General features: G+C 38.3%; 2 protein-coding genes across 2 annotated transcripts; both read left to right on the forward strand.

Moving 5' to 3' along the window:
* Positions 1-387: 387 nt before the first annotated feature.
* On the forward strand, positions 388-8,194 carry LOC140015326 (probable dipeptidyl-peptidase 5). Its single transcript, XM_072067526.1, has 18 exons — positions 388-746; positions 890-1,077; positions 1,361-1,465; positions 1,565-1,636; positions 1,821-1,968; positions 2,910-2,992; positions 3,258-3,313; positions 3,895-4,031; positions 4,120-4,210; positions 4,295-4,360; positions 4,472-4,694; positions 5,541-5,642; positions 6,027-6,112; positions 6,203-6,325; positions 6,840-6,909; positions 7,058-7,149; positions 7,425-7,529; positions 7,607-8,194. Exons 1-18 carry the CDS (start codon positions 403-405, stop codon positions 7,718-7,720), a joined length of 2,205 nt encoding a protein of 734 aa, XP_071923627.1. The 5' UTR covers positions 388-402; the 3' UTR covers positions 7,721-8,194.
* Positions 8,195-9,527: 1,333 nt separating this feature from the next.
* Positions 9,528-16,837, forward strand: LOC140004574 (uncharacterized). The gene is made up of 17 exons (XM_072068025.1): positions 9,528-10,330; positions 10,443-10,965; positions 11,093-11,280; positions 11,637-11,741; positions 11,843-11,914; positions 12,110-12,257; positions 12,570-12,652; positions 13,311-13,366; positions 13,850-13,986; positions 14,090-14,180; positions 14,266-14,331; positions 14,508-14,730; positions 15,435-15,536; positions 15,653-15,738; positions 15,822-15,944; positions 16,501-16,570; positions 16,758-16,837. The coding sequence occupies exons 2-17, from the start codon at positions 10,790-10,792 to the stop codon at positions 16,835-16,837; spliced, it is 1,806 nt and encodes a 601-aa protein (XP_071924126.1). The 5' UTR covers positions 9,528-10,330; positions 10,443-10,789.
* The last annotated feature ends 170 nt before the right edge of the window (positions 16,838-17,007 follow it).

A 17,007-nucleotide genomic window follows, 5' to 3' on the forward strand; every position in this document is an offset into this window, starting at 1 on the left:
ACTTGTCCATTAAACAATTTGGAATTCTTTCACCGTTAGGTTGCCAAATTTTACAGGATAAAGAAACAATCCATTCATTAAGTTCAATAGTTCCAAAAATCCAAATTGAGCATTTTTTGAGCCATACAAGGCTTTGTTTGGACAGCAAATCAACTTTCAGAGTGGAACCTTAGATATATACTTGTTCATTGTCATGTAAAAGCATAAAAATCTTGTAGTAATGCCATTAAATCTTATCTATGCGGGAAATAATTCTTTCCTCTTAAAAGAATAAAATATTTTCACTAGTTATTAAAACCATAATTGTGTAATATCCAAGAAAAGAGAACTAAAAAAAATTTAACCAGTGTGCAATAAAATAATGGCGAGACAAGCTGAGAAAGAAAAACCCAAACCAAACCAATGGCACTTTCAACTTCATTTACGGCCATATCCGCGCTGACTCGCTACAGAAGACGCCACCACTTTAACCCCTTCTCCACGACGTCGTTTATTTCCTCCTCATTCAACCACATTTCCAGAAAAATTCAACTCCTTCGCACTGCTGCTTCCCACTGTCACACCCAGTCTTCACCCAAAATGTCCTCAGTAACCGCGGAGAATACTAAAATCACCGCCCCATACGGTTCTTGGAAGTCCCCGATAACTTCCGACCTTGTCTCCGGCTCCGATAAGCGCCTAGGTGGCACTGCCGTCGACGCCCTCGGCCACCTCTTCTGGGTCGAGACCCGCCCCAATGAATCAGGGTATATAGAAATTTCCACTCTTTGAAGGGTTTTGCAGGGTTTAAGTCGTCAATACTTCGTAGTAGCATAAGAGTTGAATAAATTTTTCTTTTTTACTTATTTTTATTCTATTTCATCTTTTTTTCTATGGTTGATGGGTTCAGACGGTTGGTGCTGGTGAAGCAAGGAGAAAAAGAAGGGGATGACCCTATTGATATCACCCCAAAGGAGTTTTCTGTGAGGGCAGTAGCTCAGGAATATGGAGGTGGGGCATTTAGGATATTTGGAGATACAGTGATTTTCTCGAATTACAAGGATCAGAGGCTCTATAGGCAGTCATTATCTTCAAAAGGTTTGATCTTTCACTTTTTCTCTTTTCTTGTTTTCCGTCCTGGGATTTTTTCCTATGCTTTAGCTGAATTAAAAACTGGGTTCTATCCAATCACCAAAGCTTTAAAGCTTTGCTTTCTTATGAGCACTGGTTCTAATTGCTTAGTTTTGTTGTTTTCTAGAATCTAATTTATTGTAGTGTAGCAACCTCTTAGGTATTGCAAATAGCCAGTAAATGATTGAGTTTTACTCAGTTTACTACTTTTTGTTTTGGGTTTAAATATGAGTACTTGCTCTGTTGGCAGATTCTGCTCCTTTGCCATTTACTCCAGATTATGGCAGACCGCTCGTGTCTTATGCAGATGGAGTTTTTGATGCACGGTTTAGTCGTTTCGTGACAGTACAGGAAGGTAGCTGTTAGCATGTATTTATTGATTTGAGGTTATTTAATCAACCATCAGAGTTAATTGTAAATATTGGTTAATTGTTTTAAATTTTATGTTTGACAGACTGTTGTGAAAGTGCTATGAATTCTATAACAACTATTGTGTCATTTGATATCCGTGATGAGAGCGTTCAAGGTAGGCTTTACATTGTCTAATCTCTTTTAGACTAATACCTTTCTTATTCTGTCTGTGAGTTGCAAGTATACCGGTTCAAAGATTGCTTCTTTGTTCCTTTAAGTTGCTTGTACTCTGATTTGTGTCGATGAACCATGATGATTGTTTCTTTTGACTTGTCTGGTGTGCACCATCAACAATGCAGAACCGAAAGTACTGGTTTCTGGCAGCGATTTTTATGCTTTTCCTCGTTTGGATCCAAAAGGAGAACGGATAGCCTGGATTCAGTGGAGCCATCCCAACATGCCATGGGACAGATCAGAACTTTGGGTTGGCTACATAAGTGATTCAGGGTATGCAGCAGTTTCTCTCTGAGGTGTAGGCTGTCTGCTTGAAACTTTGGATTGGTAATTTGACTGATAATGGGTGCATATTGTGCATTTTTATCACTGATAATGGATGTTGATAGGATGCACAATTATTTCAATTCTCTTTGCTTTTCCTTTTAGTGGAAGTCTTCTTTGGGTATGAAGCTTCTTGAAAACTTTACTTTGTTACTTGTGTCACAATAAGGTTTTTTTCATCCATTTAGTTAATTTTGCTTCCAAAAAAAAAAGAAAGTGTTTGTTTTGCTTCAAATATATTTGTATGTGATTGTGTTCTCGAGAAGGCAAATCTTACTTGTTGATGGCTGTGGCAGGCTTTTACACCAGAAAAAACGTGGAGAATTAAAAATAAGTAGAGTTCAAGAAAAACTTATAGATGTTCCCTGAAGATGATAAAGCTTTGATTTGAAACTTTATGTGGCTTCTTGTGTGTGAAGTTCTCTCCTTGTTTCCATGTCTCCACTGGCATGAAATTGGTAGTTGTCTTCATACGACTTTAATAACAACCCCCAAGATGGTCAAACTTGGACGTCAGTCCTTCATTCGCAGCTGAGGCATTTGCCTTTCTGATCTTTAATGCTATTCTTTTCTGACTAAATATTTGAACTCAAAGAAGGCACTTTTTTTTTTTTTTGGCAAGGTTCAACATAGTATGAGGATTTGTCTGCATAAATTCCCTTAGTTCCTTTGCACCAAGTAAATGCTGGTTGCAGATTTATGTAAGTCTCCCATTTAAGATCCGTCAAAAGACTTGTACTTGGATCCATCAAATGACTTGTGTTTGGATCACTGAGGTGTGAATTCTTGTTGGCAAATGCTAATTCCGGTATCATTGATAACCTTCTACGAATAAATCTCTCGTCTTTTGTCTTCTGTTGGTTATTTGAAATATTACTTTTCTGTAACAGAGACGTGCATACACGGGTCTGCGTTGCAGGTGGTGATCCAACACTTGTGGAATCTCCAACTGAGCCCAAGTGGTCACCTCAAGGTATTTCCACTAGCTTACTTTCTTTACTAGAAAACGAGGATATTGGTGTGGCAAATATGAGAATTTCTTTGCGCCTGTTGAACATGTCTAGTTTCCATTACAGACATTGGTATTCCTTCATCATATTGTAATAGGCATATATTGTGCATTCAACTTACTCGACTCTGAAATTCTTGTTTTATGTGGAACTGCTGTATAGTGTTAACTGTTTTAGTATCTTCAATGCCTCAAGACTGTGTGTTAATTGCTGTGCTTGCTATTGCAGGAGAACTGTTCTTCATTACTGATAGAAAATCTGGATTTTGGAATCTCTACAAATGGGTAAGCTTGCTAGAAAACTATCATTTTGAGATTTTCTCCCTATCTGCAATTTTTTGATAATCTGAGATGTTCCTAGTGTTGATACTCATGTCTTTTGTTGCTACCAGTTATTATTCAATTGTAATATGTGTCATTTGTTCTTTAAGTGTCTCTAAGATCACATTTTTGATGATCTCCTGGCAATTACTGCGAACCCTTGTTCATTTATCCTGAGTCAAATTATGAAGTATATCTTATCAACCTTTTGGGTCGCCTTCGCTTCAAAATAGGTCTGACTCACCTAAATACAGTTCTAGTTGGACAAATGCACTGATCCTCTTAAAAGTTTGATATGATGCCATTTTTAGGGTGCTCCTTGACTTTTCTTCACTTTCTTCTTTTCTTTTGTGTGTGTGTGTGTGTGTGGGTGTCTGTGCGCTTGTGCGTGCATGCATGTGTGTGTGTGTGGCGGTTTGGGGGTGATGTGGCAGCATTGCATGTCTGTTATCAATCAGCAACATCCTTTTCTTGTGAGATAGGTTGGATTGCAGTTTGAGTGACTCAAAGTTGATTGTAATATGATGTCATTTCATTGATAACAGATTGAAACTTCTAATGAAGTGCTTCCAGTTTACACATTGGATGCTGAGTTCGCAAGACCTCTGTGGATTTTTGGCATGAATTCCTATGATTTCATCTTTGATAAAGATCAGAAAAACCTCATTGCCTGCAGTTACAGGTTGCCCCTAGGATTGTTTTCACAACTTACTTTATTCCTGTATGATTATATCCTTTGCAAGTATTAATGTTGTGTGATTGATATGCAGGAAGAATGGCAAGTCATATCTTGGTATTCTCGATGCTGCCCAGAACACTTCATTGTCAGTTGAAATTCCATTCACGGACATTAACAACATTGTATGGTGATGAGACTTTATGTCTGTTGCTTTAAAATCCTTTAGCCTAGAATGATAATGACTGAAAGATTTGTTGCTATTATAGACTTCTGGGCTTGACTGTCTATACATCGAGGTAGCTTCTGCTGTTCATCCATTGTCTATTGCGAAGGTGCTGACTTCTTTTCTTGCTCATATTAAAGCATATTATGTTATTTTGATTCATACTTTTCAAACCCATGATTTCAAGAGTTTGTAATGGTTGTTCTTTCTTGGTTGGCAGTTGACTTTAGATGATCATAAATCAAAAGCAGTTGATTTCAAGATCATGTGGTGTTCTTCATCCATTAGTTCAATTGACAAATCATATTTTAGCATGCCAGAAGTGATAGAATTTCCAACTGATGTCACTGGTTTGAATGCATATGCATACTTCTATCCACCTACCAATCCCATTTATCAAGGTTATCTAGAAGAAAAGCCTCCACTACTATTGAAAAGCCATGGTGCGTTTTGGTTCTTTTGTGTGTGCGCGCGCGCGCGTGAGATTTATCCTGCAAAGTTTTTATCTTTGTCGAAATTGTTTGAAGCCTTGGTATCAGAAATGATTGGATTTCCCTGATGTGGTTAACAAGGATTTGGGACATTTTAGTCTTAGATATTCTATCCTGTTGAAAGTTGTCATGTTTACATGTTGGGGGAATCCAGCTTCACATGTGAATTTGCAGGATTTTTTTTTGTGGAAATTAGCTTCTGTATCTTGAGGGTAGATGAGTTGCTAACACTACATGGATATGGTTTTTTGTTTGGCTTATTTGTGGGGGGAAGTTCCCACTGTGTTTACAGAAAAGATAAACTGTAAGGAATGATGCACGACCTGGGTTTGGCCCTGGTGTGTTCCACAATTCTTTAGACATTGGTAAAAAAATTGTGTGTTCCACAATTCTCTAGACATTGGTAAAAAAATTATGTCTTTTTTTGTCATCAGACTGCGACTTAAAAATGTTTTGCCCATAATCATTGTATGCATTTTCCATGCCAAATACTCTAGATGAGATTCTTCTGGTTGAATAGTTGATTGGTTAATTATGTTAAGGATGAAGATTCTGATTTTAATGACGCAAATATCAGCTTATTTCTAAGTTTAGAACTGGCTAGTTGATGACTTTGGGTTGGTAACTGATTCTTAGTCCTTTTGATGAAATGATGGTAGTAAACCAAAGCTTAATGCTTAATTTTTGTTCAAGAACTACGTTTCATAGATAGGAACCTTTATTAGTTTTAGGCTAGTCTTAAATTAGTATTCGTGTTATTCGTTGACTTCAATGAAATATGTTTTTCAACTGCTATAGGAGGCCCTACTGCAGAGACACGTGCTGTCTTAAATCTTAGCGTGCAATATTGGACCAGTCGGGGTTGGGCATTTGTCGATGTTAATTATGGTGGAAGTGCTGGTGGGTTTTCATTCTATTTATTCATTCTTCAGTATCTTCTAAAGTTTCAGCAAGATTACTATGACATACATTGGAAAGAAAGAGGTTCTGTGCAAGGAAACATTCTTTTATCGTGTTGGCACTAGTTGGCAAGCAGGTAGTACTTTACTGAGCTTATAGCTGGAGAACTTGAAGCACTTGATTTGCTGTTTTGTTTCAACTGCTTATTGTTGGTTTTTGGCGTTCCAAGTATTTTATCTCCACTTACTACTTAAACTTGCTAGTTTATCATTTTAGTTTAATGGCATGAAATTATCCATTTTTAGAGTATGTCTTTTAGCCATCTTTTCGACTTATACTCTTTACTGATGTCCAATCCAACTAATTGCATTTCAAAATTTAAAGGTTACGGCAGAGGATATCGAGATAGGCTGTTAGGACAGTGGGGAATTGTCGATGTTAATGACTGTTGCAGTTGTGCAAAGTTTTTGGTAAACGATAGTTTCTTTAATTCCACTGAATGATGGAAAATGCCCCTGAATATCTGGTTAGTTTGTCCTGAATTTTGTTTGATGTTCAAGGTTGACAGTGGAAAAGTTGATGGTGAACGGCTTTGTATTACTGGGGGCTCTGCTGGTGGATACACAACATTGGCAGCGCTTGCATTTAAAGATACATTCAAAGCCGGAGCTTCCTTGTATGGTGTGAGTGCTTAATCAGCTTTTGTCAAATTTTGCTAGTTACATACTTCACTTCTTCTCTTGGTTAGGTTTGTAAAATTTTCCAGTCAATTTCTCTCTCTTTACGAGTGTTATTGGCGTATGGCTTTGCCTTAGGTAGTATATGGCGTTTGTAGCTTCAATTTCTACTTGCAGTAGTGTACATAATCTTTTCCCTCAGATCTATCAATTCTGATTAGTTTCTTCCCACGTAAACAACTGAGTAAAGCTTCTTTCGGATTGGTGAGTACCATGTGACCCTATTTGGCTGGCAATTCACAAAAACTCTCTTTCATTTATGTAAACATAATGGTTTCATTAATCTTAAAGGAATCCTGTCTAACTTTTGGATTCTGTTCACGTTTATTTTTGTAATTATCTTGCTATTGTTGGTTTTCTGCTCTAGATTCTTTTTTTTTTTTTTTTTTTTTTTGAGGTATGCATATTGGTTCTGCTTCTGAAGTAATGTTTTTTCTTCACATTCTTCTTTAAAAAACAGGTAGCTGACCTGAAGTTGTTGAGATTAGAGACTCACAAATTTGAATCTCACTACATCGACAATCTTGTTGGTAATAACTCAGTTGCATTCTTTTACTGTAAGCGAATCACAATTCATGCATTTCTTGCTCGTTTCTTCAAAATATTCTGTTCTTTGGAGAGCTTCCAATTGCATATTACTTGACAACAAACTGAGTACACCTTTTGAAATTGTTGCAGGAAGTGAAAGAGCATATTTTGAGAGGTCACCTATAAATTTTGTTGAGAAATTTTCATGCCCAATAATTCTATTCCAAGGATTAGAAGACAAGGTGTGAACAATAGTGATTATACCTGCCTTTCTTACAATACTATTATGATTATTCTTCTTTTCAATGCTTTTGGTGTTTGCGGCTCATAACCGACAGAAAGAGAACATGACGCTATTGCTTGTGTGAGGAACAATTAAGATGTTGTCATCCATCTTGAATGTGACTCTTCTATGACAATCAAAATGAGGTTCCTTTTTCTTGGAGTAGCTTGTTTAAACCGGTCATTGACATAATCATGTAAATGCATTCAATCATTATTGGCCTTCATTTTGCAGGTTGTCCCCCCTGAACAAGCACGCAAAATTTATCATGCACTGAAGGAAAAAGGGTTGCCTGTTGCTCTTGTAGAGTATGAAGGAGAACAACATGGTTTCCGAAAGGTATGCACCATAAGATAAGTTCTGGTACAGCAACTGTTTAACATACAAATCATAGCTGATTAACTCGTCTTCCATAGGCTGAAAACATCAAGTTCACGCTTGAACAACAAATGGTGTTCTTTGCACGTTTGGTGGGAAATTTCAATGTAGCAGATGAGATCACCCCCATCAAAATTGATAACTTTGACTGAGGAACTGGTAGTGGGTCCATTGGTGGTAGCTTTAAGAGATTTCAGGTACAACAGCAAGATGGATTATATCTTCGATTCTGAGACGATGCGATTATGCATATGATCCGATGATCATACTGGAGTATGGTACACGTTCTTGTTTTCTTGAGGGACCATGTTTGGCATGTCTACTTGTAGTTATGTTTTGGATTCCAAAAATGTTAAACCACACGGTGAGGTTCAATACAGTTGACGGACAGTGCCAAGCTAAGGATGTGGAGTCCGGAAATTTGCTCAGCAGCAAAAAGATATATTACATCAGTTGGTACTTTTTTGGGTTGAAAGCTATTTGGAAAAAATGTTTCGGTACTATTTACTATAGTACTCTTTTTAATGTGATGTATGTCGGATAAAAAGATGGTCTAATAATGTGTTTTGTGAATAATAAATTTTTTTCTTCTAAATAATATTTTTTGGCGATGCAGAATTTCCTAAGTTTGCCTTCTTGCTGACGGTAGATGGATTTTGAGTGCAAAATATTCTCCAATTACCCGAATGTACCATTTAACTTTTTTGGATCCACTTGTATGACTTCTGTAAATGTTTCGGAGGTTTCTTGATTTTAACCTTCACTCCCTGGCTCAAAAAAAAAAAAAAAAAAAAAAGAATTTCTCTGCGTGGTTCCCTTATTACTGGTTTGATCGTTACAAACGACAAAAATTTGAGCAGCTGAGTTGAATTCGGATTGGCTCTTGTTCTTGATGCAATCTCAGGAAGGCCTGTTTGGAAGTGAATTTTTTGGCCAAGTTTTTTAGCTACTAGTTTTTTAACAACTTTAATTACAGGAATCCAAAAAAACTTATCAAATTTTTTAACCTACACATCTCAAAATATTTAAATTACTATCTTTTCTTCTTCTTTCTCTCCCACCCCATCCACCATACCTTCATCGCCGGCCACCACCTCCGCCGCCGTTTTCGGCGCCGGCCACCTATTCCGCTGCCGGTGTTCCTTTTTTTTTTTCCTTCATTTCTCCCTCCCTCTCTCCTTCCTTGAAAACCTCCTCTTCTTTTAAAAACCCTGTTCAATAACCATTGTTGATCAAGAAGCCTTACCATAACCACTGTTGCCCCTTCCATCACATGACCAGAAGTTAACAAATGCAAAATTGGCGCATGCCATATCTTCACATAGCCAGATGTTGGTGGGGATAAGTCATGAAGTTCAGCAAACTGGTTCTCTCCCAAGAAATTAGGCAGAGGGGAAGGGGTGGCGGGGCAGAGGGGGAAGGGGCAGCTTGCTTCCACTGGTGGCGGGCAAGGCTGATTCACTGAGCCTATCCGCCCGCAATCCGTATGGGACATCTTCCCCTGAGCTGGTGAGAGAAGGAGGAAGGGGCAGTGGGGGTGGCGGGGGAAGGGGTGGTGGGCTAGAGGGGGAGAGGGCAGTGGGAGAAGGTGGCGGGGTAGCGGGAGAAGGGGCAGAGAGGGAAGGGGTGGCGGGGCAGAGGAGAGGGGGAAGGGGCAGAGAAAATGGCGGGAGAAGGGGGTAATGCGGCAGCAGGGAAGGGCTGGCGGGAGGAGGGGGTGGCGGGCAGCGGGGGAAGGGGCACAGGGGAAGGGGAAGGGGCAGGGCAGAAGGGTGGCGGGACAGCGAGAGAAGGGCTGACGGGGAGAAGGGGGCGGCGTGCAGAGGGGAGAGGGAAGGGGCAGAGAAGGTGGCGGGGGGAGGAAGTGGCGTGGCAACAGGGAGAGGGGGCTGGCGAGGGAAGAAAGTGGCGGGGAAAATGCAGAGAAGAGGAGAAGGGGAGAGGGGGCTGGCGGAGGAGAGAGGGTGGCGAGAGAGGAAAGGAAGAAGAAAAAGAAAAAGAAGAAAGAGAGGAAAGAAAAGAAAAAGGAAAAAAAGAAAGAGAAAGAAAAAAAGAAAGAAAGAAAAAAAAGAAAAGGAAAAAAAAATGCACCTTACAAAATTTTTTATCTTACAAAAACTTCTACAAAAAATTTTTTCACCAAACTTCTACAGTACACTATAGTAAAGTTTTAGACAAACTCCCAAAAAACTCAGTTTACAAACATATGTGGCAACTTGCAGTCAACTTTGTCGAATAAACCTGGCTTAATTCTCCATGATGTTAAACTTGGCTGGCCAAATTTCACACCCTGACAAAAAGATTAAACATTCACGGACAAAGGTCCTTGCTTTGTCGGATAAACTGGGCTTAATAAACATCTGCATGTCGAATAAACTTGGGGGTGGGCGTGATTGGCTACAAATGGACAACCACTTTCCGTTGTAACAGAGCTGTTCGTCGGTAAAATGTAAATGTGGACTTCTTCCGGAGTAACCTGTGACCTATTATAGCAGAATTTTTGTTGACTCTGTTTCACAGAAATATCTTCTCATCCTAAAGACTTTGCGGATGTTTCTGAGGACTTCTCCACATTCATGGGCTCCTCGATTGACTTCTAACAGGGGGGGGGGGGGCAATAGTCAAGGTGAAGTTGGAGAAGAAAGATGGATATTCAGAGGATGCTAAACAGTGTGATTTTCTACCGGACCCAAATACATTACGTTTGCTTGCTCTACCGTTTTCGCTGCTGAAGGCTTTGCTGCACGCGGAGGAGAGGAGACGTGAGTTTATCTTCGTTTTAACATTTGTGTTTCTCATATCGATACTTTGTTTTTTCTTGGTGCAATCTGTTTCCCGTACATGATGGCTGCTTGGTTTATTCCTTACATTCAGAGAGAATTGCCTTTTAAGCAATGCAAGATTTTCCAGAATCGAAGTCAAATTCTTCAGAATCAATCAGTACCAGCATTGCAGTCCAAAAAGGTTTCAAGGAAGTTTTGGAAGCCACTGGCAGCATGGCACTAACACTTGTATCAATTCATTGCTATATTAAACTCCGTTTCCGGCATTCTTTGGACTATTATAACACCTCACTTCAGTTCCCTAAACAAAAATGATAATTTTTTTAAAAAATATATATATAACATCTCTCACTTCCATGATCAACCCAATTACTAGAAAATCGGACATACTTCTTTGTAGTCTCGACTACCAAGTACTACCATCAGTCTTACAGGCAAATGTCTTCGACAACCCCAGAAAACAGCAATGATGCAAAAATCATTGCACCCTACGGTTCCTGGAAGTCCCCTATCACGTCTGACCTGGTCTCCGGCTCTGATAAGTTCCTCTTTGGCATCTCTGTTGACTGCTTCGGCCACCTCTTTTGGGTAGAGTCCCGACCCAACGAATCAGGGTATACATCATTCTTCAATCTTATCTTGAGGTTTATGATTATGGTTTAGTTTTCCAGTGAAGCATTCTCTGCTTGCTTATAAATCACAAAGTTTGAATCCTGATTTCCTCTTGGTGGTTTGTTTCAGGCGATTGGTGCTGGTTAAGCAAGGAGAAAAAGAAGGGGACAAGCCAATAGATATTACCCCAAAGGAGTTCTGTGTTAGGTCGGTCACTCATCAGTTGCAAGGAGGAGCCTTTTGTATTTCAGGCGACACATTATTCTTCTCCAATTACAAGGATCAAAGACTCTACAGGCAGTCAATCTCGTCAAAAGGTAATTTCATTAACCTTTTAATTTTTGCTAGGTACTAGGTTACTCGACTTAGGTTCTTTGGCTAATACGTGTATCTTACAGCTGCTGGTAGAGTTTAAAAAAAAAAAAAGAAATTTAAAAAGCTTTTAAAGTGTAGCCTGCTTTGATTTCTTTTTAGCCGTAAGGAAATTTGCAGCTCATCAATTTAAAACAATTTTAGGTATCTTAGTGCAGTAAATTTAGTAAATTAAGGAATATTAACTAAGATTTATAGTGCAGTATTCTCATGCTAAATGCATTTAGGTGTAGGACGATTTATTGTATCCACCTTTCTGTTGACCTTTTCTTCTTAGTCTCAAGCACTTCTTTGCTGGCAGATTCTACTCCTGTGCCAATTACTCCAGATCATGGCACTCCGCTTGTGTCTTATGCGGATGGAGTTTTTGACTCGCGGTTTAATCGTTACATAGCAGTACAAGAAGGTGGATCTGATCACATTCTTGGTTTAAGTTTGCACTATTACGTTATGTAACTTTGTTTTCCCAATACCAATTTAGCTATTTCAATTTTGTATGCTTGACAGACTGCCGTGAAAGTAGCATGAATTCTATCACAACTATAGTATCCATCAATGTTGACAATGAAAGTATCCAAGGTAGGCTTTTAATCCCTTGTTCCTCATAGGTTTTTTCTTGTGTTTTATTTATTTATTTATTTTTGCATGTGTTGGCAAGTATAATTGTGGAAACAGTGCATTTTATTTGGTTGCACGCTTTTACTCTTGTTTTTTTTAATTATTTATGAAAGATATTTCTGTCTGCTTGTATTACATGCTTCACTGACATTGCAGAACCAGAAGCGTTGGTTGCTGGCAGTGATTTTTACGCTTTCCCGCGCATGGATCCAAAAGGAGAGCGGATGGCCTGGATTCAGTGGAACCATCCTGATATGCCATGGGACAGATCAGAACTTTGGGTTGGCTATATAGGTGATGAAGGGTACGCATCATAATTGCTATCTGTTAGGGGTATTGTGTCAGGTTGGAACTTTTAGATAGGTTATCTGCCTATAACAAGTTGACAATTCTTTTCTGGAGCAGGTTATTTGTAAAATGTTCAATTGGTTACCATAAACTTTCCTTTCCATTGAAGTTTCAATTTCCATTGCAGCAATTCTTATTACACTATGTTCTTTCTGTTCTTGTTTGCACATGCTAATCCTCTTTGTCTACTTATAATTGCATTTTTTTCTGATCAATTTCTACTCTTGTTTTCTTGGCTCGTGATTTAAATGTTATTTTCTTTGCCTAGGGAAATGCAGAAAAGAATCTGTGTTGTGGGTGGTGATCAAATGGTTGTGGAATCTCCAACTCAACCTAAGTGGTCTCCTCAAGGTATATGGTGAAATGTGAATTGACTTAATTGATTATAGAATGCAAGATCATGTTTATGTGATCACTTTACAATCATCAAACAAAAAACAGCTAGCTTCCCATCCTCTAGTTGTAGCTTGGTTGAATTTAAGGCAATAAGTGTCCTGATCATTTTATTGGTCATATATAAAACAAAATTGGAGCTTTGGAAACCTTACCGAGTTTTGCCTTTTTCTGAGGTGGAGGTGTCATTTTCTTTCTTTTATCAAGTGAATCCAAAAAGGATTTCTGTGGCTTACATTTGCTGTATTTTCCCTAAAACATCACATAAACTAATTACCGACCAAGTGCTCAAGAAATTGGGTGACCCAGAGAATGCTTGCTTATTTTGACATTAATCATAAAACTTTGGATAGAAGCTGTATTTGCTGTTTAGCTTACAAGAATGATCGTGCGACACCTACAGTGAGTTTGCGGCACCTGTTGATATTTCCCTGTATGCATGATGATGTTTATGCTGTAATTATATTATCTCGTTGAGAATATATATACTTATGCTTTATCCTCTTAACTGAATCTAAAATCCTTGGTTCACCTGAAATGACGTACATTTTTTAAGCTGGTGTTGTATTGCTATGCTTCAAAATTGTGGTGTTGATTGCTGTGTTTGCTGTTACAGGGGAGCTATTCTTCATCTCTGATAGAGAAACTGGGTTTTGGAATCTTTACAAATGGGTGAGCTTGTCTAAGAAAGGATCATTGTTGGGATATCCTGGTCATCTCTTGTTTTCTGGTCTCATGCGTAGTATATGTTGGCACTTATACCATGTCTTCTTGCTACTTGTTAGTTCATAATTATGTTGCATTTGCTTCCTAAATGCACCAAGGAATGCATTATTAGCTTTTTCAAAAAAGGATGATGAACTGGCATATGAAACCTATCCGTACTCAAGTTACACAGTAAATTTGACGAACCCTAGCTCTAGCACTGGCATCTTGTTAAAAGCTATCAGACATAACAGTTTGTGGCAACTCTTCACCTTTTATTTTTTGGGAGGGAGGGGGTGGGTGGCTGTCAGGTGTCAATGGAGTGTGAGAATTAGGGACCTTGAATTTTTTCGTTTTCATTTTTATCAAAGAAATACACCCCGGATGGTGTGTGTGGTTGGCTTTAGTTAACGGACTCTGACTACAATTATGTTTAATTCTTGATGATAGGCGGAATCTACCAATCTGGTGGTTCCAGTTTTCCAATTGGACGCTGAGTTTGCAAGACCTATGTGGAATTTCGGTATGAACTCATACGACTTTATTGAGGACAAAGATCAGAAAAGCTTAATTGCCTGCAGTTACAGGTTCTTCCTGAAATATGGTCTTTATAATCAATTCATTCAACGCGTTATGCTGTTTTTCCAAAAATGTGTTGCCATAAATAATTGATGTCAGAATGATGTGCAGCCAAAATGGGAAGTCATATCTTGGTATTCTGGATCCTGTTCAATGCACATTGTCACCGATTGATCTTCCGTTCACAGAAATAAGTACTATTGTAAAACCAAATACCCTCTTTGTTATTTTAAAGTTCTTATTAGCCAATATTGATAGTGCTTGAAAAAGCTATGATACTTATACAGACTTCTGGGATTCACTGCCTATATATTGAGGGAGCTTCTGCAGTTGATCCATTGTCAATATCTAAGGTGATATCTTCTCATCTTCCTCCTACTAAAGCCGTTATTTCTGTTTTTTCTTCTTCTTGAGTAACTTACTTTACCAATTGCCTTCTTTGGTAAAGGAGAATAATTTTTAGTAGAGATACTTCTAGGGTTTTCATTTGGGTCTGTGTCATTTTCTTAGATTCTTTACTGGTTGACAGGTGACTTTAGATTATCAGAAATCAAAAGCAGTTGATTTCAGGATTACATGGTCCTCTTCTCGTATTTGCTCAGCATATAAATCATATTTTAGTATGCCAGAACTGATAGAGTTTCCAACCAGTGTCCCTGGTCTGAGTGCATATGCATACTTCTACCCACCGAGCAATCCAATATATCAAGCTAATCCAGAAGAGAAGCCTCCATTACTTTTGAAAAGCCATGGTAAGTTTTGATTCCTTTTACTTTGTAAAAGGGATTCTCATAGCCAAATTATTAGAATTGTTTGGATGACAGATGTCGCTTAACAAGGAATTTGCTGCCTCATTTTCCTTTCTTTTTTCATTCTTTTGAAGTGTTTAATTTATACACGTTGCAAAGTGTCAAGCTTTGCATGTGATATTGCAAACACAACATTCCTGAGGCTGAAAATTAAAAAGAATGTTCCAATAAAAGATTAATTCTTTGAGGTTCGATGAGTATTACATAAGTCTGTGTACTGGTACTATTTGCTGCGGATCAAGGGGAACTTTGCAGTTGGTTAGGACAGAAAATGACCTGGAAGGCAAGATGGAATTTGTCCTAGGGGTTTTTTCGAGAGCCTATTACACTTATCACAAATCTGTCCTGTCTCATGTGTGCTTGAGTGATGCAAACTGGGGTGCATATGTTTTGTATAGCTGTGCATGCACTAGTTTGCTGAACGTGAATGGTTAAATGATCCTCTCCTAATTATGATGCTAGCGCAAACAACTCTGAGGGAGGATTAATGCTAGCAGCTGGTTAGATTTTAACATTTTGTGAAGTCTAATGAAGCGGTTCAAACATATTGTTTCTGAATTCAGAACATTCATCAGCTTCAGGAATCTCTTAAGTGTAATTGTAATATATTTTACATTTGGTCTAAACATTGTTTCCCAATGTTGTAGGAGGGCCTACTCTGGAGACACGTGCAATCTTAAACCTTGGTGTTCAATACTGGACAAGTCGTGGTTGGGCAATTGTGGATGTTAACTATGGTGGAAGTTCTGGTATGTTTGTAATTTTATGTATCAAAATTTTCAGTATGTTCAGTTTTCAGTAACTGCATAGATTAAAAGCACAGTTATTTCTTCTGCTAAAAAATTTTTACATTTAACATTTGAAGGCTATGGCCGAAGATATCGAGAAAGGATATTAGGACAGTGGGGAATAGTTGATGTCAATGATTGTTGCAGTTGTGCAAAATTTTTGGTAAATAGTTTTCCTTTTTTCCCTTAGTAATAGATCGTAATCACTTTCTGTTTGAGTTGGATAATTTTTGTTTAACTTTCTAGGTGGATAGCGGAAAAGTAGATGGTGAACGGCTTTGTATTACTGGGGAATCAGCTGGTGGGTACACCACTCTAGCAGCTCTTGCATTCACAGAAACATTTAAAGCTGGAGCTTCCTTGTTTGGTGTGAGTGCTTGATCTACTTCGGTGTTACGGTGGTTAAAAGCTGAACTTTTTCCTTGTCATGGCTGTTGATGTTTTTGCTTTTTTTTTTTCCGGTTAACTTCTGTACTTGTATATCCTCTTCATGTGCTTATATGCTGGCTGCAAGTTGCATGCGGTCTCCTGATTCCTGAACGTTCAGGATGGAGCTTTTTTCGGGCCACCTTGTATAACTTGCATTATCTGACTATACTACCAAAGTGTGCTACCAAAATAATCTCTAGGGCCGAACAAACTGCATCATATGTTCAAACATCACGCAAATAGATTATCATTGTGCTTTTTTGGGTCATAGTGCTTTCAAAGCTTTCTGCTGATTTTTTCTCAGTAACGGTCTTGTATTTAGATTTGGTACAATTTGGTGCTTTTTAACATTCTCTTCATTCTTGCCTTACCACCAAGCTTGAGTCTGCTGCTTTTCTACGTAGTTTCAATAATCGAAAAAAAAAAGGTTTCACGGACTCAGGGATTCATATTCTTAGAAACGATAACTTGTTTATTCACATTGTTCAACGTACAGATTGCTGATCTGAATTTGCTGAAAGAAGAAATGCACAAGTTCGAATCGCACTATACCGACAATCTTGTTGGTAACAACTGTTCTTTGACGCTTATCTTTTTATGTTACATTTGTTTGGTAATAACTGAGTAACGTTATTTTGGTGAAAGAAGATACGACCATGCAAATTTTTCCTAGATCTGTTTCCATTTCTTTAGAGTGGATATTGTACAATTTTGCTTAATCGCAAGTCAAGGCAACCTTTTGTGTACTTGCAGGAAGCGGATCTGCGTACTTTGAGAGATCACCAGAAGGTTTTATGGGGAAAATATCTGAAAATGTGAACGATTTATCATAGGATGCTCTAAACTCTCAAGTCCATATTGAACTGTTGATGGAATTGGACATGCAAATATACAAGTTTTCTCCGCTCATGGTTTTGTACTACACTCAAATTCCAAACTTGTCCATTAAACAATTTGGAATTCTTTCACCGTTAGGTTGCCAAATTTTACAGGATAAAGAAAC

The sequence above is a fragment of the Coffea arabica genome, chromosome 10e (genome assembly GCF_036785885.1).
Source record: "Coffea arabica cultivar ET-39 chromosome 10e, Coffea Arabica ET-39 HiFi, whole genome shotgun sequence".
Taxonomy (NCBI): Eukaryota; Viridiplantae; Streptophyta; class Magnoliopsida; order Gentianales; family Rubiaceae; genus Coffea; species Coffea arabica.

Excerpts from the sequence above, each read along its gene's own strand:
- LOC140015326 (XM_072067526.1), top strand. The coding sequence starts at position 403 with ATGGCACTTTCAACTTCATTTACGGCCATATCCGCGCTGACTCGCTAC. Across the intron at positions 747-889 it reads ACCCGCCCCAATGAATCAGG|ACGGTTGGTGCTGGTGAAGC; the intron begins GTATATAGAAAT and ends TGATGGGTTCAG. Across the intron at positions 6,910-7,057 it reads CTACATCGACAATCTTGTTG|GAAGTGAAAGAGCATATTTT; the intron begins GTAATAACTCAG and ends AAATTGTTGCAG.
- LOC140004574 (XM_072068025.1), top strand. The coding sequence starts at position 10,790 with ATGTCTTCGACAACCCCAGAAAACAGCAATGATGCAAAAATCATTGCA. Across the intron at positions 15,945-16,500 it reads CTGGAGCTTCCTTGTTTGGT|ATTGCTGATCTGAATTTGCT; the intron begins GTGAGTGCTTGA and ends TTCAACGTACAG. Across the intron at positions 16,571-16,757 it reads CTATACCGACAATCTTGTTG|GAAGCGGATCTGCGTACTTT; the intron begins GTAACAACTGTT and ends GTGTACTTGCAG.